The sequence below is a fragment of the Heloderma suspectum genome, chromosome 1 (assembly GCF_057233095.1).
Source record: "Heloderma suspectum isolate Gila_16-S chromosome 1, 16-S_ref, whole genome shotgun sequence".
Taxonomy (NCBI): domain Eukaryota; kingdom Metazoa; phylum Chordata; class Lepidosauria; order Squamata; family Helodermatidae; genus Heloderma; species Heloderma suspectum.
In genome coordinates this window covers 297847594-297873061 of record NC_139458.1, presented here as the reverse complement: position 1 = coordinate 297873061, position 25468 = coordinate 297847594, and the positions used below count along the sequence as shown (strand labels likewise).

The 25468-nt window shown below is 45.4% G+C and overlaps 2 protein-coding genes across 2 annotated transcripts in view; one reads left to right on the top strand and one right to left on the bottom strand.

Annotated features, from left to right (window-relative positions):
* The window catches only part of KCNQ5 (potassium voltage-gated channel subfamily Q member 5), a 485338-nt gene that overhangs the window by 315104 nt on the left and 144766 nt on the right, over positions 1-25468 (bottom strand). The window lies entirely within an intron of this gene.
* Positions 10306-10923, top strand: LOC146359258 (uncharacterized). The gene has a single exon (XM_084829613.1). It carries the CDS (start codon positions 10306-10308, stop codon positions 10921-10923), a length of 618 nt encoding a protein of 205 aa, XP_084685739.1.

Below are 25468 nucleotides of genomic sequence, written 5' to 3'. Positions count from 1 at the left end.
ACATACTCCCCTGCTGAGTTACGGATGGCACAAGAACACGGAATAAGTCCCTGCGATGACGGATGGATCCAGATGACAGATGGAAGACTGCTTCTTCCACAGACCCTGCAGAGGGTTGTTCTAGAGCAAGTTCACCATTCTCTTGGACACCCTGGAGCATCAGCCATGATCGACTATTGCAAGAGGCTGTTTGTCTCCCCTGGCTTAACTGTATGCGCCCACCGACTAGCCGCAACCTGTGAAGTCTGCCAGAAAACCAACCCTCCCAGGGCACCCCCTCCTCCAAAAGGAGGGCGACCATGGGCCTACTATCCTTTCCAGAGGGCGCGGATTGATTTTGCTGAGATGCCACCATGTAGGGGTTACAGGTATTTGCTTGTAATAGTATGTCAAATGACAGGGTGGGTAGAGGCGTTTCCATGTAGGAACTGTCAAGCTAAAACTGTTGTTGCTAAATTGTTACAGGAGGTGGTGCCCCGGTTCTCCCTGCCCGAAGTTATAGAGTCCGATCAGGGCTCACATTTCACCTCAGTTATTACACGGGGGCTGGCACAAGCTCTGGGAGTAGAGTGGCATTTACATTGCCCCTGGAGGCCCCAGGCAAGTGGACAGGTTGAAAGAATCAATCGGAGCCTCAAGGAGACTTTAACCAAACTCCAACGAGGGGTGAAGCTCACTTGGGTTGAGGCTCTGCCAATAGCTTTAACGAAGCTTCGAAGGATGCCAAGAAAGGACATAAAATTGTCCCCCTTTGAACTGATGTTTGGGTTCCCGCCTCGGGTACACTGCGGAAGGAGGGAGGAAGTCAAGTGGGAGGTGGGTGATCAGATGCTAAGGGATCAGTTGACTTCTCTACAGTCTGTTCTTTCACAGCTACGAGCTTATTCCGTTCCGTTTCAGAGACTGCCGTTAGATGCACCTATCCATCTCTTCCAGACGGGAGACGAGGTGTTGCTGAAAAAGTGGAATAAAGAAGCTTTAAAGGAAGGGTGGGAGGGGCCTTATTTGGTGGGACCAACCAGCCACTCGTGTGTAAAGCTTGTGGGTTCTAGTAAATGGACACATTGCAGCCGGATAAAGCCATTTAAGCGACCCTCGCTTCCTTCTGTCACTTGGAAAGAACAGGAGGACACAGGCAACGGTCCTTTGCTCCCTGGCACCCCTCTGGAAGCTGCCAAGGACACAGGCGAAGAAGCCATCCAGGAGCCACAATCGCCTGTAATATACAAGTCACAACATCTGGCAAAAGCTCGGGTTCGAATTACAAAAAACTTGTAATATGAAGCAAGTATTGTGGGTGGTGTTGGTAATGTTGGTTAAAGAAATATTAATGTGGATGGTGATACCTCAAGGACTTGGGCTTGACAGCTTTAAGATAAAACCCCGAAATGTCACACCAACACCCCTCAGACCACTTCTGGTACAGATCCCTGAGAAAGAGAGGTGTCCCTGGAGAACCAGGTTAGGGATCCCAATAACAGAGGAAACTGATAATGTGTGGTTAGAGTGGATAAAGTATACAGCCAAGTCTTTAAATAAGTCTGACTGTTTTGTTTGTGCCACAGGGAGATCTGTGGCAAAGGTGCTGCCCTTTCCACTGGGATGGGACACTCCTTCCCTCCTCACCTGCGTGATCCGTTTGTTCCAACACCCTGATGCATGGGGAGAGGAGGAATGCCAAACCCTCAATAAATTATACCCCCCACTCAAATCAAAGGATCGTGTCAGACCTTCCACAGTCTTCCTGCAAAGAAGAAACCATACCGGATGCATACACCGAAACCTTGCAGACACAGAGGGGCGTATAGGGAACCTGACGAGTAAAGTAAGATGTGTTAATTCTACCCGCTTTAGGAATAATTCCCTTTCAATCCCACGAGCTGATCTCTGGTGGTATTGTGGTGGCCTAGAGTTGTATGAGGTATTGCCCTCCAATTGGTCCGGAGCTTGTGGGTTAGTTCAGTTGGCAGTCCCCTTTTCAATTGCATACCATCCAGCAGAGAAGACTGGCCAACCCCGGCAGAAACGATCAGTAACCCCTTTTGATGATCAAATATATATTGACTCCATAGGAGTACCAAGGGGAGTGCCAGATGAGTTCAAAGGAAGAAATCAAATTTCTGCAGGATTTGAATCTACCCTGTTTTGGTGGGTGACCATTAACAAAAATGTAGATTGGATCAATTACGTTTATTATAATCAGCAGAGGTTTATAAACTATACTCGAGATGCTGTAAAAGGATTGGCTGAGCAGCTAGATGCCACCAGCCAAATGGCTTGGGAAAATCGGCGTGTTCTTGATATGATGTTAGCAGAAAAAGGAGGGGTTTGTGTCATGCTAGGTGGACGGTGTTGCACCTTCATCCCTAACAACACTGCCCCAGATGGCACGGTAACAAGGGCTTTGCAGGGTCTCACCGCCTTGTCTGAAGAATTAGCCGAGAATTCAGGGATTAACAACCCCGTGACTGACTGGTTGGAGAGATGGTTTGGAAAATGGAAACACCTAGCAGCCTCAATCCTTATTTCGCTTGTAGTGATGATAGGAGTTTTAGTGTTATTTGGTTGTTGCATTATCCCCTGCGCTAGAGGCTTATCCCAGCGGTTAATTGAAACCGCTCTGTCAAAACAGATGCTCTTGCTTTATTGTGCTGATAAAGAAACTCCGTTTTAAATGCTTTAAGACGTGAATAAAGACTTAAAGGAGGGAATTGTTAGAAAAAAAGGAGACTCCATAACCATTGGCGTCTCAAGTTACGTAAGAGCCCGAGTGGCGGGAAAATATAGGCGGAGCAAAAAGGGAATCATACTGACGCACTCATGACTAACGGCTTGGTAAGCTGATAGTGACTGTTTATTGGATATTAACTTAGTGAGCCGATGTACTAACTGTTTCATTGGTTACTGGTGAGAACAATAGAAGCGATATGATATAAAAGGCTTTTGCACACGTGTCTCGGGGTCCAGACTGCTCTGCACCCGTTTTGCAAAACGTTCAATAAAATAGTGTTGGATCCACTGCTGCCTGCCTGGCATTCTTTTCTTCTAAACCGAAAGCAAGGACTTTTTATCTAACAACTATGATCATCTAGCAGATCCAGCTGAGGAATTATGGCCAAACAGGGCTATGAAAAATGAAGGAAAAATGAAGGAAGGAGACCTCCAGGTACTGGTACACAACATTTTTATATAGTGGCATTTTACCACTCAGGGCACTCTTAAGCAACTAGTTTCAGTCCTAGTCTGTTTACACTGTTGCAAAAAACGTCAGGGGTATGTCCAAAAAACAAATAAATCTGGGATTCTCAGTGACCTAGTTTGCACACAATGACAACACATGGTTTAATTCACCATGATTTGTTGAATCATGGGTTGTCATTACATGCAAACCTTGAACTATGGGTTAACTATGGGCTGTTAACCATGAACAAACCACAAAGAGAACCCATGGTTTGTTGTTGGGGTATGAACTGTGGGTTGTTTAAACCATGGGTTGTGATTGCATGTGAACCCAGAATCATAGGTTGTTCATGATTTGTTTCACCACACTACAGAAGCAGTCGGCAAGAGTGGTCAAAACCCCCAGCCTCTTTACATACCAGTACTGCAGTGACACAAAGGCAGTTGGGATAAAAAGTGGGAGTAGGCGGAGGAGGATGGAAACAATCCAGGGATTGAGAAAACAAACAAACCATCTGCTAGACAAATCCTGGCTGGGCAACAAACCATGGTTTAAATAAACCATGGATTAGTGTTAAAAGTGACCTAGGTCAGTATCTTACCCACAAGTAGCCACATGATAGTTTTTATCACTGACTTCTTGCCATAGCTCATCCAGTGGGGTGTCGATACCAGAAGGAATGCTCTGACACTACAGAATCTTGACAAATTTATTAAATGCAGATACTCCAACTAAGGATTCACAACACTTTGCCGTTGTCCCCCTGAAAACACAGAACATATACCCACCCAGCCATTTTTGTTGCTATACATTCATTTTTGTGTCTGAAAATGGATTTATATGCGTTCTCCCTTCACCTGTACAGAAACTCTGACCTTACACAGTATAGGTGTTCCTTAATTTGTCAGCTGAATAGCAAATTGTCAGTAGACAAACTTTAGATTTAACCTTTGATACAGGTTCCTGCCAAAATCCTTAATTGTATGTCAGTCTCCTAACAATGTAAGAGCATTGGCGTACTTTAGGATGAAAAACGTTTCATCTGTACCTCTGCTTGCAAGCAGAAATTGTACAAAGGTTAAATATGACTCATGACGATAATTCTACCAGAATGCCTGAAGCACAACATTAAAAAGTGATGTGATGCTGATGATTGTAAAGACTTGCTAGGAAAGGGGGTGGCTGGTGATGATCCTTTTAAAATCATTGTCTTTCTTTTTCAGTATTTGAAAAGAACAAACCCCCAAAATGGGAAGGAGTGGAAATGCTGCAAAAAACTGAAACTTTTTCCACTTAAAAAAAAGGGTTGGAAATTAAAATTTCATAAAGCTGAGTACTAGACATAAAGATCAACAGCTACACACACACACACACACACACACACCCCTTATTGTGCTCACTACGGAATCCCACTTTTGTGCATGCCTTGCTCTCATTTGATTTGGACACATAAATATATTTGTAAAGAAGAGCTTAAATGCATTACATCAGCATGTCAGATTTCTGGATATGGTTTATATATGGCTAGGGAAATGCCCTACCCGGCGCCAGCTTGTCTGGCTAAAAGGGGGGGGCCATTGTGGGCAGGTGGGGTGACAAGACGTAGGGGCCTCTGACTGGTGCACCCCAGTGGCACCACCATGCAGGGAGGGGCATGATGAGCTGCCTTAAACTCAGCTCCCCCTCCCAATCTCAGCTCTTTGGTGCGTAGCAGCTAGAGAGAGCTAAAGGCCTGGATTCCACGAGAGACTTCTGCCTGCTGGAGACCGGCTTCGTCATCGTTCCAGCCACCTGGTCCCAGCGTGCTTCTGCGTGCCCAAAAGCTTCTCTTCGCACACACCTATCGAGTTGCGCCGGCCGTCAGGAGAGCCAACATTGCTGACGTTAGAAGGAGTGTCGCTGGGCCAGCCTCTGACGGTGCTCGCTGCCTCCGGGGCTCCGGAGTTCTTGGTGATATTGTGCCCGCCTCCCTCCCTCCTTCCCTCGCCGGTTCTTTTCTCCTCGTTCACTCGGAGCGCCTGCTGCGGCCCCGGGTTGGCCGGTGGCGCGGCAGCAGCGCGCGTGTGCAAAACTCCTACTGCCCTGCAGCTGGCCTTTTACTGTCTGTGTGAGTGCCGGCTGCGGCTCTGGGTGTGTGCGCCCAGGTGTGGCACGTTTAGTCTTCTTCCGTGGGGTCCGGGCGGGGTGGCGCGCGCCTGCCCGCTTGTTCACCCCCCCACTCACCTCACCCGCCCGTTCGCTCACCCGCCCGCTCGCTCACCTGTCCCCTCGCTTACCTTCCCGCTCGGTCGCTCGCTCGCTCGCTGTTTGCCTGCCAGCCCGCCGGCCAGCTCTCGGCCCGCCTGCCGGCCGGCCTGTCTATCTAGCCACCAGCCTCTTCCTTACCGCACCTTCCGCCGGCCTCCAGTGGACGCGGCCGTGCGCTTGTGCCGCCACGGCCTCGGAGGCATTAACACCGACAGGGAGCATCGGCGGTGCAAGTGAGCGCAGCGCCGGTGTTTGCCGGCGCCAGCGCTCACAGCGGCGGCGTGCCTGCCTCCCTCTCGACAGCCAAGACTGCCTGGTTGGGAGGGGCGCCTGGCTGCTGAGCCAGAGTCTGGGCGTTTATACCCCCAGCGCCAATTGGTCGCCTCCCAGGGGCTTGGGACGTCCTTCCCACCCCCACAAAAAAATAAAAATAAATAAATAAATGAAAAACAAAAAAATAATTAATTAATTAAGTATTTAATTAATTAAATTGTGAAACACCTGCGGCTGCCTGTTTGGCGCCTCCCGAGCCAGGGCACCCTCAGCTGGGGGCGCCCGCGCTCAAGCGCAGCTCCATCACCTCTGGCCCCTTGCTGCGCCCCTTGAACTCTGATCTCCTACCTAAACGGTAGTAGCGGCGCTCCCATCTTCATCCCCAGGCCTCTCTGTCTTGGTCTAGAACTCGTATCCGCAGATCTTGAAGACTGTGGGGTGGCTGCCTGTTGCCCGGGATGCCCAGTTGCTTTCTTAATTCTTTGATAGCAGCTAAGCTTAATTCACTTTCTGCATCATGCCTCCCAAGAAGGGCCAAGGTGGTAAGAAAGAGAAGGGGAGGGCCCCTCCCCCCCTCCCCAAAAGACCGCTGCCAAGGCCCGATTCTGAGTCTGATGTGGACGCAGACCCGGTACTGGCATCAATTCTTTCTCGTCTGGAAGCTGCTGAGCGTTCCTCGGGGATCCCCCCCCTCCCCCGGCCAGGCCCCAAAACCCTCAGTGGTCCAGCCCAAGCAAACGCGACAGCAGACCCAATGCTCATTGCTCCTTTCTATTTCAGTTTGCCTGGACGCTATTGAGGCATCCACCTCCTCTTCCTTGGCTCTTCCAGAAGGCTCACCACCTTCAGTGGAGCTCCTCCCTTCTGCGGCCTCATCTTCCCTGGGCGCACAAGCAACAACGTCGGTTTTTCCAGCTGGGGATCAGAGCATGCCCACGATTGATACAGGTGAGACTGCTTTAGCACCTCAATTCGCCTGGCCGGGCATGGGGCAAATCAACCCCTGGGGTTGGGTGCCGTGGTTTACCCTTCAGGGCGGCCCAGTCCCCCCTCTTCCACTTCCTTCAGTTACTTCAGCCCCCGCAGTTAGTACTCCTCAGCCCGTTGCCTCGGCCTCAACTCCTAGTTCAACTGCTCCAGTGGCCAGCCCACCCAGTTCATTGCGGCCTGGCGCCACATTTCCCTTACTACTACCAGCAGGAGATGCCACCGTGCCTGCCCCGCCACTAGTCCAGCCTCATCCGCTTAACGTCGCCTCCGCCAGTGTTTGGCAGGGGCCCGCCGGTTCAGTTCGTGACCCCCTAGCTTCCCTACCTCCTCTCCTGCTAGCCCCACAGTTGTCCTCGGTTGACCCATGCTCCAACCTGAGTCGAGGATCTATGCCCACAGGTGCTACGTCCTCCCCTATTGGTTTTCACTTAACCATTGCCACCAGAGAAAAGATTTTGCGGGGTGAATTTATTGATCTCTTTGCCCTGCTCTTTCGTGAGCCCGAACCCAGAGACAAAGATAGGACCCGTGACCGGGATCCTGAGCGGAGCAAAGCTCACAAGGTTCCTCGCACATGGGCGAATTGGTTGCCAGGTTTTTTAATTTACGCTGGCATCCTCCAACAGAGATTCCCTGAGAGGGCTTGGGTTCTCACCAAGTACCTTGACATAATATACAGGGCTTACTCCGAATATGAAGGGAGCGCATGGCTGGCCTACGATGAGGCCTTCCAAAGGAGGGCTGTCATTGACCCTTCCATGCACTGGGATCTGAAGGACCAGGACCTTTGTCTCCAATTCATGACCCCTTCCAGGCCAGGCTTCGGCGACAGGTCTGACAGCAGCCACATCCTGGCCAAGCTGTCGCCCGCAATAGCCACCAGGCCTATTGTGGGTCCAGGGGTTCAACACCGCTGGCTGTGCTGGGAGTTCAGCTCCAAAGGTTCCTGCTCCCATAACCCATGTTGCTTCCGGCATGAGTGCTCCCTTTGTGGCGGTCAACACTCCTGCTCCTCTTGCCCGAGAGCCAGAGGTTGGAGAGGTCACCCAAGGGATGGCCGTGGTGGCAGAAAACAGGGTGGTGGGCATCCTCCCCCTCCCAAAGGGCCCCAGCCCAGTTAAGATTCTTCCGCTCCTTCAACTTCTAGGGCGTTACCCAAATCGGCGGGCAGCGATCTACTTGGAACACGGCCTTACACTGGGTTTCAGGATCCCCTTTAAGGGTCTGCGCAAGCCATATTTGACCGGTAACCACCGGTCTGTTCTTAGCATGCGGCGCTTGGTGCAAGATAAAATTAACAAAGAAGTTCAGTCAGGTCGGGTCATCGGCACCTTTTCCTCGCCCCCACTACCCAACCTGAGGATTTCCCCTTTGGGAATTATCCCCAAGAAATCGCCCGGTGAGTTCAGGTTAATTCATGACCTCTCTTTCCCCAAGGGCCAGTCGGTTAACGATGAAATCCCAGATTACCTATGTTCCGTGCGTTATACATCCTTTGACACTGTGGTAGCCATGATAAGAGCCTTGGGTCATGGGGCATTGATGGGCAAGTGTGATATCAAATCCGCTTTTCGCATTTTGCCTATCAATCCTCTGGATTTTGATTTGCTGGGATTTTCCTTCCAGGACAAATTTTACATTGACCGCACCCTCCCTATGGGATGCTCCATCTCTTGCGCCATGTTTGAAACGTTTAGTACCTTTCTGGAATGGGCCATACGGGATAAGACGGGCTGTGGCGATGTGGTCCATTATTTGGATGACTTCCTGTTTGCTGGATCCGGGGACGGCAGTCAATGCTCTGACCTGATTAGGGCATTCATATCCCTTTCCTCAGATTTAGGTGTCCCTTTGGCACACGAGAAGACAGAGGGCCCAACTGTTACTCTGAAGTTCTTAGGGATCGAGTTCGATACCCACGCACAATGTTCTCGTCTCCCTCACGATAAATTGCTGGTACTTAAAAATAAGTTCCAGTCCATCTTGCACCTTCATAAAGTCTCCCTTAGAGCCCTCCAGGAAGTCATTGGCCATTTGAACTTCGCTTGTAGGGTGGTGGCCCCCCGCGGAGCATTCCTGCAACGGCTCTGCTGGGCAATGCGGGGTCTTCAACTCCTGCATCATCGCACCAGAGTCACCTCCGCTATGCGCATGGACCTGCGGGTATGGCTTAAATTCCTGAGGGACTTTAATGGCATCTTCTTTTGGAGGCGCGAGTTACTTCTACGAGCCGACATGCAGATCTATTCGGACACGGCTGGCACCTTTCGTTTTGGGCTAATTTGGCGAGATCGGTGGTGCTTGGGCCAGTGGCCGGAGACCTGGGCTGCCGGCTGTATCTGTCGGGACCTCACCTTCCTGGAATTCTTCCCCATTTACGTGGCTGTACATATTTGGGCAGACTTGATGGCCAACTCTATTGCCCTTTTTTGGTGCGACAACTTGGCTGTAGTGCACGTCATTAATACATTATCCTCCAGAAACCAAAGGGTCATGGAGTTAGTTAGAGCATTTACCCTCCAATGCCTACGCCACAACATATGGTTCCACACCCGCCATGTGCTGGGTCTGGGGAACTCTGTAGCCAATGCTTTGTCACGAAACCAGATCGATAGGTTCCGTGCATTGGCTCCGTGGGCACGTCCACTGCCAGACCCCATGCCAGATGAACTGTGGGAGATTGGCGCTCTCAAGTCGAACACGCTATCCTGAACTCTATAGCCCCCAGCACTAGAGCTGCCTACGAGGGAGCAGGTAGGGAGTTTTGCACCTTCAGGTGCGGACTTCAGTTGCAGGATGTGTGGCCCTTACCTGTGGACCACTTGTTACAATTCTGCGTACATCTACATAACAAGGGACTGTCTGCTAGGACCATTTCGGGGAGGCTCGCCTCTTTGGCCTTCTGGGCCAAAGTGCAAGGGGTGGAGGACTCCACCTCAGATTTCCGAATTAGGAGGGCAGTGCAAGGCTGGGCACAGATGTCTCCCGCCCCGCCAGATTCCAGGCATCCTTTGTTGCCAGTTATTCTTGTAGGGCCTCGGGCATTGTGGCCCTCCATTTGCTCTTCTCCATATGAAGCCTCCCTCTTTCATGCTGCAGCTTTAATAGCCTTTTTTGGGGCCCTCAGGATTTCAGAACTGGTCTGGGCGTCCAAATCCGACACCACCGGGAGGGCCTTGAGGTACTCCGATATCCAGATCCATCCTAGCCTGATTCACCTCCATATTTGACGATCAAAAACCGACCAGTCAGGCAAGGGAGCATTGGTGGCCCTTAACCGGGCCCAAGCCGACGAGTTATGCCCTGTCAGGGCCTTGCGGACTTTCATTGAGCACCGCGGGGCAAGGGAGGGTCCCCTATTTTGTCATGTTGACGGTTCACCACAGACAAAGTTCCAATTTTGGGCAGTCACTAAGTTAGCCTTGACCACACTGGGTCTGGGGCATTATCGTTTCGGGACTCATTCATTCCGTATTGGGGCGGCCTCTACGGCAGCTGCCATAGGTTTTTCATCCAAGCAAGTGAAGGCGGTAGGCAGATGGCGCTCCAGGCCCTTCCGCTCTTACATTCGCAAGTTGCCGGATGCTTCATGACGATTCTCTTCGCCTTCCCCAATGTTTTATTTAGATGGGATTCGACCGACGCCAGTACGGGTGCTCATTTGTGGGCACAGTATGGTTTTTTGGGCTGCCTGCAGAGCTTCTACATCGGCCTTCGGATCCCGGCTGCAGTTTCCCCAACAGGTGGCGATACAATGGTTCAGCCGACGGGGTATGCGATGGGACGGTCTTCTCCCAACACTCTTTCAACAAGGTTTGGTCAGTTTCTCTCCACAGGTCCTGGTGTTACACCTAGGAGGGAATGACCTGGTCTACAAGCCGGGAAAGGGCTTGATAGAGCAGGCATTGGCAGATCTGCGGACGATCAGACATCGCTGGCCGGGGATGACCATATTATGGTTCTCAATGCTCCCGAGAATCATGTGGAGGGTGCAGAGCAATGTGGCCATGGAACGGGCCCGGCGCAAGGTGAACAGAGAACTGGCACGTGGGTTGTCAGATCATGGTGACGGTTGCATCAACCACCAAGGAATCCATTGGACTAGGAAGGAGCTTTACAGGCAGGACGGCATCCACCTGTCAGACATAGGGAACGACTTATTTTTGGCCGATCTGCAAAGGGGCCTGCGGGAAGTTCTTCTGAGCAGGTGGGGGGAGTTTCACAAGCAATAGGCTTGTGACTCCTGTGGCGGCTAGGACGGGCAAAACAGGAAAGGGAGTAGGGATGGTGTGCATTTAGAGACACCTTATGGTGATAGGTGACGCCTGAGGCCCCCCGAACGGGTTGTGCGGCTCGGCGGGGGGATAAGGGTTGCCTGGGAGACCAACCCTACTCACTCACCCAGGTGTTGTGCGGCACCGGGTTGGGGGTGACACCGGAAGGTCTACCTCCCCCAGAAGGGGCAGTCCGGAGGGATGGCGAGATCACCGCCCCCCCTCAGGCTGGGTGTGTTTTCGCCCAAGAAGTGTCAGATAGCCGCTGACACAGTTAGATGCCCGTCCTAGTTACCCCTTTGCAAATATTTCAATAAAATGAGGCCCAATTTTCAACTCAAGCTTGTTGTCTGTGTCTTCTTTGACCCATCTCCGCTCGCAAAGACCTCTTAATTAACTGTGGTTTTCTCCACAGCAAGTGATGTAATGAAGGACCTTATGCTAAGCTTGGTACAAAATGTGTTTTCATACATGGAGCAAGGCTACTGTTGTTATCAGATTGAGTGCTCTGATTTGACACTGATTCAGTGCTCCCGGCTCCTTCACACTGAGCTTTTATCCTGCGATTGAGATTCCTCCTTCACGGAAATTTGCAGGCTCTTTACATGATGCCGTGAACCTCCTGCGCTGAATGCCCTTTGTTCCATTTTTAAAACGATCACAGATAATGAGCTATCAAATTACCCCGCTGTGTTCCACTTCCTCCGTGAAAAGAGTAAAAGTGGCAAGAGGAGGATCAATGAAAGATAATGGAAGACTCAGATGCGGGGAGAAGGAGGGAAAGGGGGTGAGGCAAAAGGAAGCACGTGAAAAAGGGAGTCATTGTGATCCTGCATTTAAGACGGAAGAAGAAAGCCCCATTTTAAATGCAGGATTTTGGTGTAGAGGTGCCCTCTGATGCATGCATTGGCGATGCACCTGCAGAGTCCCCCCCCACACACACCACCACCATTTCAGTGAACAAGGAACTCATGGGTTTAAATCCAAAGGTATACAGAGACTTTTGCTATACGCAATAAATATGACGGACCGAATCCAAAGGTTTCTAGTGTGAATAGAAAGGTGCTCACATGAGAGGGAGCATCTGCAATTTTTGCTGACTGGCCCTCCATCTGCACCTCACCTCATGCCATAATTCACACCATTCCCAAAGGTCCCCTGATCAGCTTTACAGTATAGGGATGCTGAGCATTGGAGCAGGGAGGAATTTCACACGCATTTCACACTCAAGTTTCTTAGGATCTGAGCCCTTGTATGCAACATAAGAACACCTGTATTCAACATGTTGCAGTTCGCAGACACTGGATTGTACCCAGTCTTAGCCCTACTTAGAATACATCCACTGAAAGGAATGGGGCATAAGAGACTAACATAAACTTCAACCCATAGCCGGGAATGGGGGATTTTAAAGGTCCCTTTCCAGTTTCTTTTTAAGCTAGATCAAGTCAGGGAGAGAAACAATATGCTGGAAGAAATATTTATCTAAACGAAATAAGCATTGTGCATACTTACTGATAACTGGCTTTAAGAGAATTAGAGGAATAGTGCAGAAATCTATACAATGAACATGCATTTTAGGTGATGTACTCATTGCACTGAATAATCAGTGATGTCAGTCGTACTGTGTTTCTTCAACTGATTTCACAGATGTGATACACTTTAAGGATATTTTATAAACTAGGGCAAATCACAGTTAATAGGCATCTGTGTACATGTAGGCACTTTCAATCAGTGTCATTTCCAATCCCATGTTATAAAAGGGAAAGATTTACCTAAGAATTGAAGCAAGAGGAATTCTACATGGGTGAGGACAGAAAAATCTTTGCATTTTTAATCTTGTGATTATACATACAAATGGCTACAGTAAAGTGGCAAGAGGTTGTTTTCACTTTAATGGGTTTAATCTGATTTGCTAAAACAACTGAATGCCTATTCAAAGGCTGTGTATTTCTTAATTATGGCAATTCTATGGATGATTGCTAGTCTCTTTAATATTTAAATTTTATTTGAATATAATTGGAGGAGATGGGAGCTGCAGTACATATATCCCCTCTTATCTCTGAGAGGAGCTTTAGTATGAATCAGTTGTTAATACACTTCTGTATATTTAGCACTTAATTTTGGGCACATTTGGCCCACCATTCCAAGTGGACACTACTGCATGTTTTGGGGGTTTTGATGCATCCTGCTTTAGGGAAAATGGTCACTTTAATTTAACCCATCCTTGTTAACCTAATTAATTACTATTAAATGAAATGATTTCATTAGGGACTTATTGAGACTTCAGTGGTTTTAATACTATACTCCAATGTATTTTATAATGATTTATAATAGTTTTATGCTGTAAGTCACTTGGGTGCTTAAACAGTGAATGTGATATGTACATTTTATAAACAGACAACTCTAAAATTCTTTAAAAGTCCATGCTGAAGATTTCTGAAAATCTCGAACATTCTATTTCATCCAGCTGTATGTATTTCTACAATATAAATATGAAAGCTGCATTATGTGAAAATGCAAAAACAGAACCGCATTGGAGAGCAATCTAGTCTTATTAAATTACCCAACAAGCTGTAGTTTGTCTGTCATTAACATACACAATCTGCCACTGACATAATTCTAGCAACATGTTAGCAAATGGAATAAAATCGATAAACTTTTTTTGTCAACAGCATGCAATGCTTTTGCTAGTAGATTCGTAGAATCCTAGAGTTGGGAAGGGCCATTTAGGCCACCGAGTCCAACCCCCTGCTCAATGCAGGAATCCAGTTTAAATCATCCCTGACAGATGGCTGTCCACTCTCTGCTTGAGTACCTCCAGTGATGGAAAGCCCACCACCACCCTAGGCAGTTGATTCCATTGTCTGACTGCTCTGACCCTTAGGAAGCTTTTCCTGACGTTCAAGCAAAATCTGCCTTCCTGTAACTTAAGCCTGTTATTCAGCCCTTCTCTGAATTTGTTCCAATTTATCTGAATCCTTTTTAAAGTGTGGTGCCCAGATCTGCAGTCTGAACTGGTGCCGAACAGAGCAGAACCATTACTTCCCGTGATTTTTAAACTGTACATCTATAAAATTTCATTTCCTTTTTGCAGCCACATCAGACTGTTGACTCATACTCAGCTTGTGATCGACTACAATTATTATTTTCACATGTACTATAGCTAGGCCAGGAATCCCCTATCTTATACCTGTACAGTTGATTTCGGTCTCCTACATGAATACCTTTGCCCTCGTCTCTGTCATTCATTCATTCATTTACGATATTCTTTGGCCGCCTTTCAGGGCAGAAGCCCTCTCAAGGCAGCTTATAGCAATAAAATACATAAAACAGTCAAAATATTAAAAGTGATAAAAACATAAACACAGTAAAATAGCAATAAAAACAACAATAAAAGCCAGTAATAAAACCAGCAGCAACAATAACGACAGTAACAGTAACAACAGCAGTCAGATCAAGAAGAGGCCACAGTAAAATATGTTTTCAGGGACTTCTTAAAAGCCTGCAATGACAGAGCATGGTGGACCTCTGATGGCAGTTTGTTCCAAAAGTGTGGGGCCACTGTAGAGAAGGCCCTCTCACATGTGGTCACCCACCTAAATGCTCTTACAGGTGGGCAAATAAGAAGGGCCTCGGTTTCTGATATTAAAAGTGCAGGCAGGCTGATATGGATGAAGGTGGTCCTTCAAGTAACTTGGTTCCAAACCATTTAAGGCTTAAGGGCACAATCCTATTGGGATAGTTGGCCACCTCTGAAATCGGAGGCGGCCGACTATCCAATGCAGGACAGGCGGCGCACAGAAGGGATCCTCTCCTCCATGCTCTGGCCACCCTGCATTTGCAGGTAGACAGCCGATTTTGGCTGTCTAGCTGGGGACATTGGAGCAGGAGTGGGAGAAGCTGGACTGCACATAGGAAGCATTGTAATGCTGTTTCTGCAGTTGCCCCCCCTCCCCTGGGAACACCCCCTTTTTGCCCATTCTGTACTTCAGTTATGAGCATGAAAACAGGGAAGAACCATGCTGCCTATGAGGAGGCGGGGGAGGGGGCAGGGAGTGCGATTTCTGGGAATTGAGCTCTGAGCCTTGGCTCTGAGCTCGGTTCCCAGAAACTGACAAATCCTATGGCCATCTAGACACTGTCTAGTGGCCATATGATTGCTCTCCCCAAGGTCAAAACCAGGACTTTAAATTGGGCTCAGAAACACACCAGTAACCAGTGCTGCTGAAATGTTAAATTTCATGCTGTTATTTTCTGCCCAGTTTTCTAACATATCAATATAATTATGTCCACAGCATTTACACATGATCTACTAAGGAAGTTACCTGATTGAAATATGAAATACAATTAGCCTGGCTGGGTGTGTTCTTGACAAATCCATGCTGGCTTCCAGTGATCACTGCATTAGCATCAAGGTGTTTAGGGATTGAGTGCTTTATAATCTGCTGTAGAATCTTCCCAGGTGTTGATTTCAGACTGACTGGTCTATAATTCCTTGGATTTTCCTTTTTGCCTTTTTTGAAGATAAGGACAATATTTGCCCTCCTCCAGTCCTCCAGTACTTCACCTGTTTTTCAGGAATTCTCAAAGATATAGATAGAGGTTCTGAAAGTTCATCAGCTAGCTCCTTCAACATCTTAGGATGCAATTCATCTGGACCTAGGGACTTGAACACATTTAAGGTTCTTAGATACTTCCTGACCTGTCAACCTCAAGCTGAACTCCTACTCTTTCAGCTTGTTTGTCACATATGCCAGTACATGACGTGATTTTTCTTTCATGTTATTTCAACTTCTTAAGTCATCTTAGCTTCACAGCCATGTCCTTCAAACTCTCACCAGACTTGCAAAGCAAGTATTATCTCTAGGGAACAAACACTTAAATTTGTTTTAAATGTTTTTTTCCTAGAAGGGGAAAATCTAACAAGAGTGGCTGTTGATATACACAGGTTCTATCAGATATATTTTGAATGCCATTGAATTGGCTCTAGAAAACATTCCCATGTAAAACTTTCCTGGTGTAGCAGATAGAGTTAAGGACTATGATCAGAGACAGCTGTGTTCAAATCTCCATTCAGCCATGAAGTTTTCCTGGCGACCTTGGGTCAGTCGCTCTCTCAGCCTAATCTACCTCAGATGGTTTGTTATGTGGGCAATGCTGTGGAGAACTATATATACTGCCCTGTATACTGCCCTTGGAGGAAGGGTGGGATAGAACAACTGTTTAGTAGCTAGTCATGTTTTTATAGAACGTTTGCAGAAATACTTTCCCCTCAGTTGACAAATTAAAAAGCAGGGCATGCTGAAGTTCTTTTTTTAAAATATGGATTATGAAACTATCAGCACATATTTTGGTCTTCAGGTATAACTGTGGTCAGTATTGGCATTCATTTTTATTTGAGTTTATAGGATCTGAAGCTTATGTAGGCAGCTGAATATTTTTTGCTTAATTCAAGCAGTTTTCTATTCTGGATCTCACTGAACCTTGATGAACAAAGCCCCCTTCATGCATTACACATGTGTAGGAGGTCCATGTGTAGAAGGGGCCGTGCTTCTGGCCCTTCCTCTGATGTCTGCTGATTGAAGGTGGAAATCTGAAGAGAAATCTCTATGGATGATCAGCCCTTTCTCTTCAGACATTCACATTCATGGATAATTTATATTAAAGTTACAGAAAATTAAAATTTATCTACAAATAGCTCTCAACTTTGGCTTCCCCAAATCACAGAAATGTAATTTAGCTCCTCAAAAGGAGAAACCCTCAGTTGTACTCCTAAATATAAGTAATCATCATTAAGGCTTTGACCTAAATCTACTGATTGAATAGAAAGCTTGTTTATACTGCTGTTCTTGGACAGGTTCAATGTGGTGTTAGTAATTTAACAAAGGGCTCAGTTTCAAGCTACGATTAAACTTTGTGCCCCAATTCTTCATGCATTCCATAAAAGGCAATGATAGGCATTTATTAGTTCTACCTTCTCATTTGAACATTGCATGAGGTGTTCAATTGACAAAGCAATTATGAGTTATATTTGCTAAAATTATGCACACCTGGTTTTTGGATGAAAACACCTGAAAATACATTAGTTATTGTTTTATATATTATTAGGTATTCTAGGGTATAACCAGGTTCAATTTCTAGATATAGCAGTTCCACTGGTTTGAAAAAGTATCCTGGACCCTCCTTATATCCACTTCTATCTGATTTAATTTCCATCAAGGAAAAAAAGTATCAGCAGCTGGATATACAAGCTCTTGTACACACTGATTAGACAGAGAGAAATGGATGTGGTTGAGCAACCATGATAGGGAGGAAAAAACAATGGCAAAGGGGAGAATGACACAAGCATCTATAGGAGTTGTATGGAAACTTCATAGGGTTCCCATGGATATTTGACATAATGTTGGGGGAGGAAAAACAGAGGGAGGTTTCAAGTTCTGTACATTCCTATACTTTATGGTGGCAGCCCAGCTTCCACAAAAACTATTCCCCATAGAAAGGCTCTATGTGGGCACTTTAACAAATGTGGGCATACCACACAGATCAGTACTGTGTGCTTATTACATCAAATGAGGAGGAGATGTCTGGTTGGGTCCAGATGGTTGTAAATTCCTCCTTGAGAGAGGGAGTGGTGCTGGCCTCTTTAAAAGTCCACTCCTGAAAAAGCCTAACCTGGACCCAGAGGACATTAACAATTATAGGCCAGTGGCCAACATCCCCTTCCTGGGCAAGGTGCTTGAACGGGTGGTTGCAGGACAGCTCCAGGCACTCTTGAATGAAACGGATTATCTAGATCCATTTCAATTGGGCTTCAGGCCTGGTTTTGGCATGGAAACTGCCTTGGTCGCCCTGTGGGATGACCTCTGCCAGGAGAGGGACAGCCAGGGAGAGTGCAACCCTGTTGATTCTCCTGGACTTCTCAGTGGCTTTCAATAGCATCAACCATGGTATCCTTCTGGATAGGTTGTCTGGGTTGGGAGTTGGAGGCACTGCACCGCAGTGGTTCCGCTCCTCCTTGGATGGTCGATTCCAGAAGGTGGTGCTGGAGGATTATGCCATGGGGTTCCACAGCGCTCTATTTTATCCCCCATGATGTTTAACATCTACATGAAACCGCTGGGGCAGGTTATCCAGAGGTGTGGGCTGAGGTGCCATCAATATGCGGATGACACCCAGCTCTACCTCTCTTTCTCATCAAACCCAGGTGAGGCAGTGGCTGTTCTGAATCAGGGACTGGGCACGGTAATTGACTGGATGAGGGCCAATAAACTGAAAATCAATCCAAACAATACAGAGTTACTGTTAGTGGGTGGTTCGTCTGCCCGGCTAGGTGATATTCAAGCTGTTCTGGAGGGGGTTACACTCCCCCTAAAGGATCATGTTTGTAGTTTGGGAGTGCTCTTGGATCCAGAACTATCACTTGAGGTACAGGTGAACTCAGTGGCACGGAGCACTTTTTATCAGCTTAGGCTAGTATACCAACTGCGCCCTTATCTGGACAGAGATAGCCTAGCAACAGTTATCCATGCTCTGATAACTTCTCATCTGGATTACTGTAATGTGTTATATGTGGGGCTGCTTTTGAAAATGGTCCAGAAACTTCAGCTGGTCCAAAATAGGGCAGCAAGATTGTTAACAGGGACTGGCCAATGAGCTTATATTATGCCAGTACTTTTCCAGCTGCACTGGCTGCCAGTCCATTTCCAGGCCCTATTCAAAGTGCTGGTATTAACATTCAAAGCCCTTAATGGCTTGGGGCCAGGTTATCTGAAGGATCGCCTCCTCCCATATGCGCCTGCCTGGACCTAGGGATGTATGAAAGTCATTTACCTTTTCAAAGGGTGACATTCGCGGTGGGGGGGAGGCGCTCTGTCCCTCCCCCCGAAATTCTCTCTAGCTGGCTCCACTCTGCGGAAATTCTGCAGAGCTGCCAGCCGGGGCCACCCACAGCCGGACATCTGGCCGCTGGGCAGCATGCACAGGGACGCAAATGGCGGCTGCCGTAGCCGCCGCCATTTGTGTCCCTGTATTTTGCCATGATAGGCTACGTAAATATTTTTTACGTAGCCTATCACGCTACGCAGCAGGTAGGTGCTCCATTCCGGGCCCATTTCGCAGGGTGGTGGGGCGGGGGGCTTCGTTCCACCACGGATTTCAGGGGGCCGAATGCACTGGCATTTGGCCTCACCAAGATCCATGGCGGAATGCTCTGACATCTCTACCCGGACCTTAAGATCGTCCTCAGTAGCCCTTCTCCATGAGCCCCTGCCAAAGGAAGTGAGGTGGGTCCTACTAGGAGGAGGGTTTTTTCTGCTGTGGCACCCCAGCTGTGGAATGAGCTCCTTAGTGAGGTTCGCCTGGCACCTACATTATATTCTTTCTGGCGCCAGGTGAAGACCTTTTGATTTTCCCAGGCATTTTAGCATTTTAGCTTTCTAGACTTTTAGCTTTGCTGTTTTAAATCTTTATTTTAAATCTATGCATTGCTGCTAGGTTTTATTCTGGTTTTATTCTGGTTGTACTGTTATACTGTGGTTTTAATGTTTTATATATTTTATATTGTTTTATTGTGTGCTCTTTGGTTTTAATTTTTGTGAACCCCCAGAGAGCGTCCACTATTGGACGGAATAGAAATAAATAAATAAATACTGTCCAATGAATGCTCTCTTACCAGCATGAACAGCCCAGAGGGAAGGGACCATGATAGCATAAGTTCAATGGGACAGCTCTGAACAATATAGTAAGGCTATAGCATAGATCATGACCCCTACTTGCAGCCTTTACCATGAGAAAGTGCTTTTCTGCAGCAACTACAGCCTACACTGTCTCTGCTTTGTACAGTGCTACTTTTAAATTAAACTGAATTTTCCCCATTACATGCTTCTGTTTAACATCACAGTATTCCCATTCTTTCTTCTACTCTAGTGCAACCCTATCCACTCAGTTCTAAACTTCTAGTTTCTATCTGTCCAGGTTGCCATCTGTATTCCTGAGTATTCTATTGTGTTTATACACACACCAACACTGCAAATTAATAAAGGCCACATCTTAGGATACTCACCTGTAGGGAGCTGATACATGCACCTCACCTCTGTTGTAAATGATGCAACTGTGTTTAAGTAGATCCTTTTCTTAGCAAAATATATAGACATGGGGGAGAATAATACTTCCCGCTTCAATGTATTTTGCTAAGAAAAGCAGACACTTAAACGATCGCACGCTGTTCAAAAGGTACATGCATATGAGAAGTATAACACAAAAAAATATAGTAATGTGTCCCCCTCAATAGTGCATTTTTGGTTGTTTAAGTTGCATCAGATAGATTGTAGGATATATCAGACTGATCAGGGATGCCATTTTTGTGAACCACCCAGACAGCTTCGGCTACTGGGCAGTATAGAAATGAAATGAAACAAATAAATAAATAAACAAATTTAAGAGAATACTGAATACGTTCTCTTCTCAAGAGACCACTGTATTGATTATAAAGAACAGTGCTCTCAAGAACCTGGTTACATGTTATGCTCCCCATGTGGAAAATAGAAGGGTTCTGCTGGTATTTTGATCTGCTCCATTGGATCAAAAGCCTCTTGCTGACAGAGAGAGCTCTGGGAGGGTTTTTCTGGATCCAACTCAATGTCCTTACACAGAATAATGAAGAGTTCTATCACTTTTTCTATGATTTCATAAACTTTGTTAAAGTACTGTATTATTTTTATACACATTATTATCCAACCAGAATATTTACAATATTACAAATCACACACATAACATGCCTTTACTTAATTACTTGGAAAGACCAAATAGTGACAGACTGTGCTCACTTTTAAGATTCTAGCATATAAAATATTTTGATTATATATTCGTAGTAGGTATTTTTTGGGCTTCAGTCCACAAACTACGAATTACAATGAAATTATTCCTAAGTGCTTTGAAGCAAAATAAAGCCAAAATTCCAGAAGAAAATAATCATTAACATAGCATTGACTACATTTGTCACAGTAATAATGCTAATAATATAAACTGTTTAATACAGTTTAATTTTCATCTTTAATAAAGAATGAAAGATAATCAAGTAGATTGCTATAATGAATGCCAATTCACATTATGTTGAAAATAATCTTGATATATATAGAGAGTGCTAATTGTACTGCATAAGGTGATAAAAAGAGGCAAATAAAATATAATGGCAGAAGTAAAACATAACGGCAGAAGTAGACCTTTATTTTCTTTTCTTTTTTTTAAAGATCTATTTCTGCATAGTTTCATTAACATATATTTATTTTCTAAAACTTGAAGATAAATAGTTAAAATATTATCTCAGCCCACCTGAAGTAGTAAAATGTATATGGAGTTTCTGAAAGTTAACTACAACTAGTTAAAAATGTATTTATTTTCCCGGATCACCTATGATATACGGTGTGATATACAAATATCTAGATATACTGGCTTCGAATGCTTAATGTGTAACACCTTTCTGTAAGAACAGTTATTATTAATGAAGAGCAAGTACTGTAAGGAATAAAGAAAAACACTTCTGATGCTTTATCACTATTCCTCCCAAAATAAAGCAACTCTCATGGAAAATCAAAATGCCAATTGGATCTCCCCAAATAGCCGAGTCTCCTGTTAACCCCTTCTGCTAATGGAATTACTGCCAGTGGAATGTGTAGTTTGCAGTGGAATGTGTAGTTTGCATGTAGGCTTTGAGAGCCAGTGTGGTGTAGTGGCAAGAGTGTTGGACTAGGAGCTGGGAGATCTGGGTTCTAGTCCCCACTCGGCCATGGAAGCTCACTGGGTGACTTTAGGCCAGTCACAGACTCTCAGCCCAACCCACCTCACAGGGTTGTTGTTGTGAGGGTAAAATGGAAAGGAGGAGGATAATGTAAGCCGCCTTGGGTTCCTTGCAAGAGGAAAAAAGGCGGGGTAGAAATGCAATAAATAAATAAATAAATAAATGTGGAGGAGGAGTAATTCTTTCCTCCCTCCAGCCCCCCCCCCCACATGTCCTCCAAAGTGTTTGGGAACCCTTTTGGTGATTATGAATCACCAAAAAAAAGAGAGGAAATGAATCACCAAAGAAGAGGACAAAAGAGGGAATCAATCTGCATAAAATTTGCATATGCTAATTTATATGGATAATACAGATTTAGAAATTATTATTATAATTTAAATAGAAATACAGTACATCTCACCATAGTTTTTTTTTTAAACCCTCCCCCGCAGAAGGGGGAAAATTTTAGGAAATGGTGGTCCTGACCCAAATTGGAGTGTGCATGCTTACACTAGTGTTAAAAACAAAACAAGCCTCTGCTATATGATTAGTGTAACATGTAGTTTGGCTTTAATTGTACTGCATGATGGAGCTGAAATGTGTGTTTTTCAATACTGCTGGGTCTAGATACCACCTCCTCTTCCCAGAAGTCAGCTGCCACCAGAGGAGCCATCCAGATCTTTAAGATATGTGGACCTACTGTTCGGCTAAATCCTGCTCATGTGTGTGTTTGTGTATGTCCGTGCTTTTTAGGTATTTAGACCAGATCGGGTAACCAACAGAGGAAGCAGCAGACGTTCCAGCTCTGAAAGAAACAAGTCTGTACCCTCCCCCTTCCCCCATGCTGAAGTTCAGGCATGCAAGTATTTAGGCAGGTTGTATATAAACAGAATCATGAGTGCTGGATTTGGGCATATGTACTTTGGGCCTTGGAAAGGACTGGAATGGGCAACCCTGCAAGAAATCCCCTTGAACCTCTCCCCTTTACTTTCAAAGCATATTCAAAGGTATTTGAGGAAAGGGGTGTTACAGTTTTAACTCTGCCTCTGTTTGCACATGTTCAAGGTGTTGACAAAATCACCCAGGCTCTTGCCCCTGTCATTAGGCAAGGAAGGCAAGAGAATGGGCATTTGTCTCCTGGAAAATGAAGATGAGAGATGAAGGAACTGATGCTAAGGGCTTCTCTACACCAGCAATTTATTTCACACTCATGACTGGCCACTCATGGATGTTTGCGGGTCCATTACATGACGTCATTGACATCCAGGGATCCTCCCACGCTTTTTCAGTTTTTTCCCTCTGTAAAAAACACCGAACTAAATCAGATCTTTTTTAAAAAATGCGCAGAATCGGAACTATTTAATGCTGCCATAGTGCTATATTTCAGCCACTAGATGGCGCTGTCTAAAGGAAAACATAGGAAAAGTGCTGAAACAGAAGGTTTCAATTCAAACCACATGGTCGCCTGAGTAATGGAGGCGATTGTGATTCCGCAAAGAATCCGGGAGCAGAACGCCCGAGTAAGGCAGTAGGATTTTCCATTAATGCGGAGAAGTCCTAAGTAGTGTGATGATTAGGTACATACATCTCAATATCATCCAGTGGTGAGCTAGTTACTTTTTATTATTATTTAAAAGTTCATACAAATCCAGAAAATAATATAGCGAACAGACAAACAACATTTCAGTAATCAAGGTAACCAAAATGTGTAGGAACAGTGAAGGTTACATCATAAAATGTGTTTGTACTTTTCAAAATAATTGATTTGTTTTGCAGAAGTTAATAAAATGCATCCAGTTATTGATCCCATATGTCTTCTTTATAATGTGGGATCAATAATTATATAATGTGTTTATTTCACCGTGAGCCATTTCCCATACCTTTTCATGCTATTCTTTCATACGCAGAGTTGTAGTTTATCTTCAGTATTTAGTGTACAGAATTCGGACAGCTGTGATCTTGTAGGAGAACAATTCACTATCTTTGTCAAAAAAAAGTCCCTGTAGTATATATATATCAGTAAGAACAACAGAAGATCTGATCTAACTGGATAGCCTTTTATTTTCCCAAGCACAATTTTTTTTTCTCCCACCACCCCTGCTCCAATTGATTTGCTATAGGACAGGTCCAGCAAATATGCAAGATTTGCTTTCATATTTGCTTCATTTGTTATTACATTTCCAACACACAGAACTATATGTGTTCATCTTATTTATGATAACCTGAGTGACATGCCATCTAGATATTTTAAAGTAGCTTTCTCTGATATTTACAGTGTGACCTCTAGTCCACCAGTTCTCCCAAGCATGCGTTGAATTAGTTACTCCTTAATGCACTTTCACCATTTTTTGGTGAATTCCAGATTAAAATGGGTCCTTTATTACCATGGTTTCAATATACGTTTGTGTGGAGAGCAATCCTTGGTGAATATGAGGGTGGAATGAATTGCCTTTATCCAAGGCACCCTAAGGGCTAGATCTGCAGTAGTGTTTTTTTATCGGTATTGAAGTGCACTGATAACTGTTGGCGCACATTAGGCATTCCCTATTCCACTTTTCTAGTGTTACTTCTAGCTTTTATTCCTTATTATCCAAAATACCGCAACAGATGCCATTGTGTACTATGAGGCATAAATGCACAAGAGTGATATGTCATCATGATGGCATTGTAGCGATATGACACAAGGTGTAGATCTGGCCCAGGTCTTTGCACTTACTGTCAGGTTTGCAAGGATGATTTCATCCCTAACTATCTGAGGGTTAAGGTACACATTATGTTAATTCTGTAGCATGCGCTTGATCCCCCTATTTTTCCTCTAGAGTAAGTGCAAGCATTCCTGATCCAGACTGGAACCACTGTGCACATGTAGGGGAGGTTTAAACCTTTACCCCTCAGCTGCTGGGTTCTGGAAATGACACACATACACACCATACAGGAGTTAAAGAAAAAAAAGCCTCCACTGGCACCTGCAGAGGGAGGATTTCATGAACTGAGCAGCTGAGGGGGAAAGGTTTAAACTTCTCTTCCCAACAAGCAGTGGTCCCAGTCTGGATTAGGGCCATGCACACTTACTCTATAACAAGAGTATAAAATAAAAATAAATCTATCCAAATAAAGAGGAATCAGGTGCATGCTACATAATTAACATAAGGTGTAGCTTGACTCTCGGTATACACTTATATAGGATTAAGTGGAGAATTCCAATTACTTTACAATTGTGAGTACAAAACTAGGTGATGCTAGATATTTCTGTGATGCAGACAACAGGGGTATTATCTTGTGTAAGTGATGGAGGGATAGCAAAGATTTTCTTTATATTAGGGTACATAAAGGGTGTCAGGGGAAAACAGAGGTATAGTGTTTGGTGGGTGTGCGTTTAACCCTCCTACACTAATGGGGTTCCTATGGCCCAGAGAAGCTGTTTGAAATTTTGTAAAACTTTTTTTTCGCAAACCTGAACCATTTTGCATATCATATGTTCCTCAACAATTTGGGGGTCAGCTGTCTTATGGTGTTCAATCCCCTTCCTTTTCAACATATTTTTAAAGAAATTAATTTAAATTACTAAGTTATCAGAAGTCTGATTTACCCCTACTGAAATGAATAGAAAAGTGAAACTACCAAATACCTAAACTACCTAGGACCCGTTCTATCCCCAGCTTCTCAAAATAAAGCAGGGATCATAAATTCCTGTATCATAAATTCAATTTTTATACTTCAAGAGTAGCA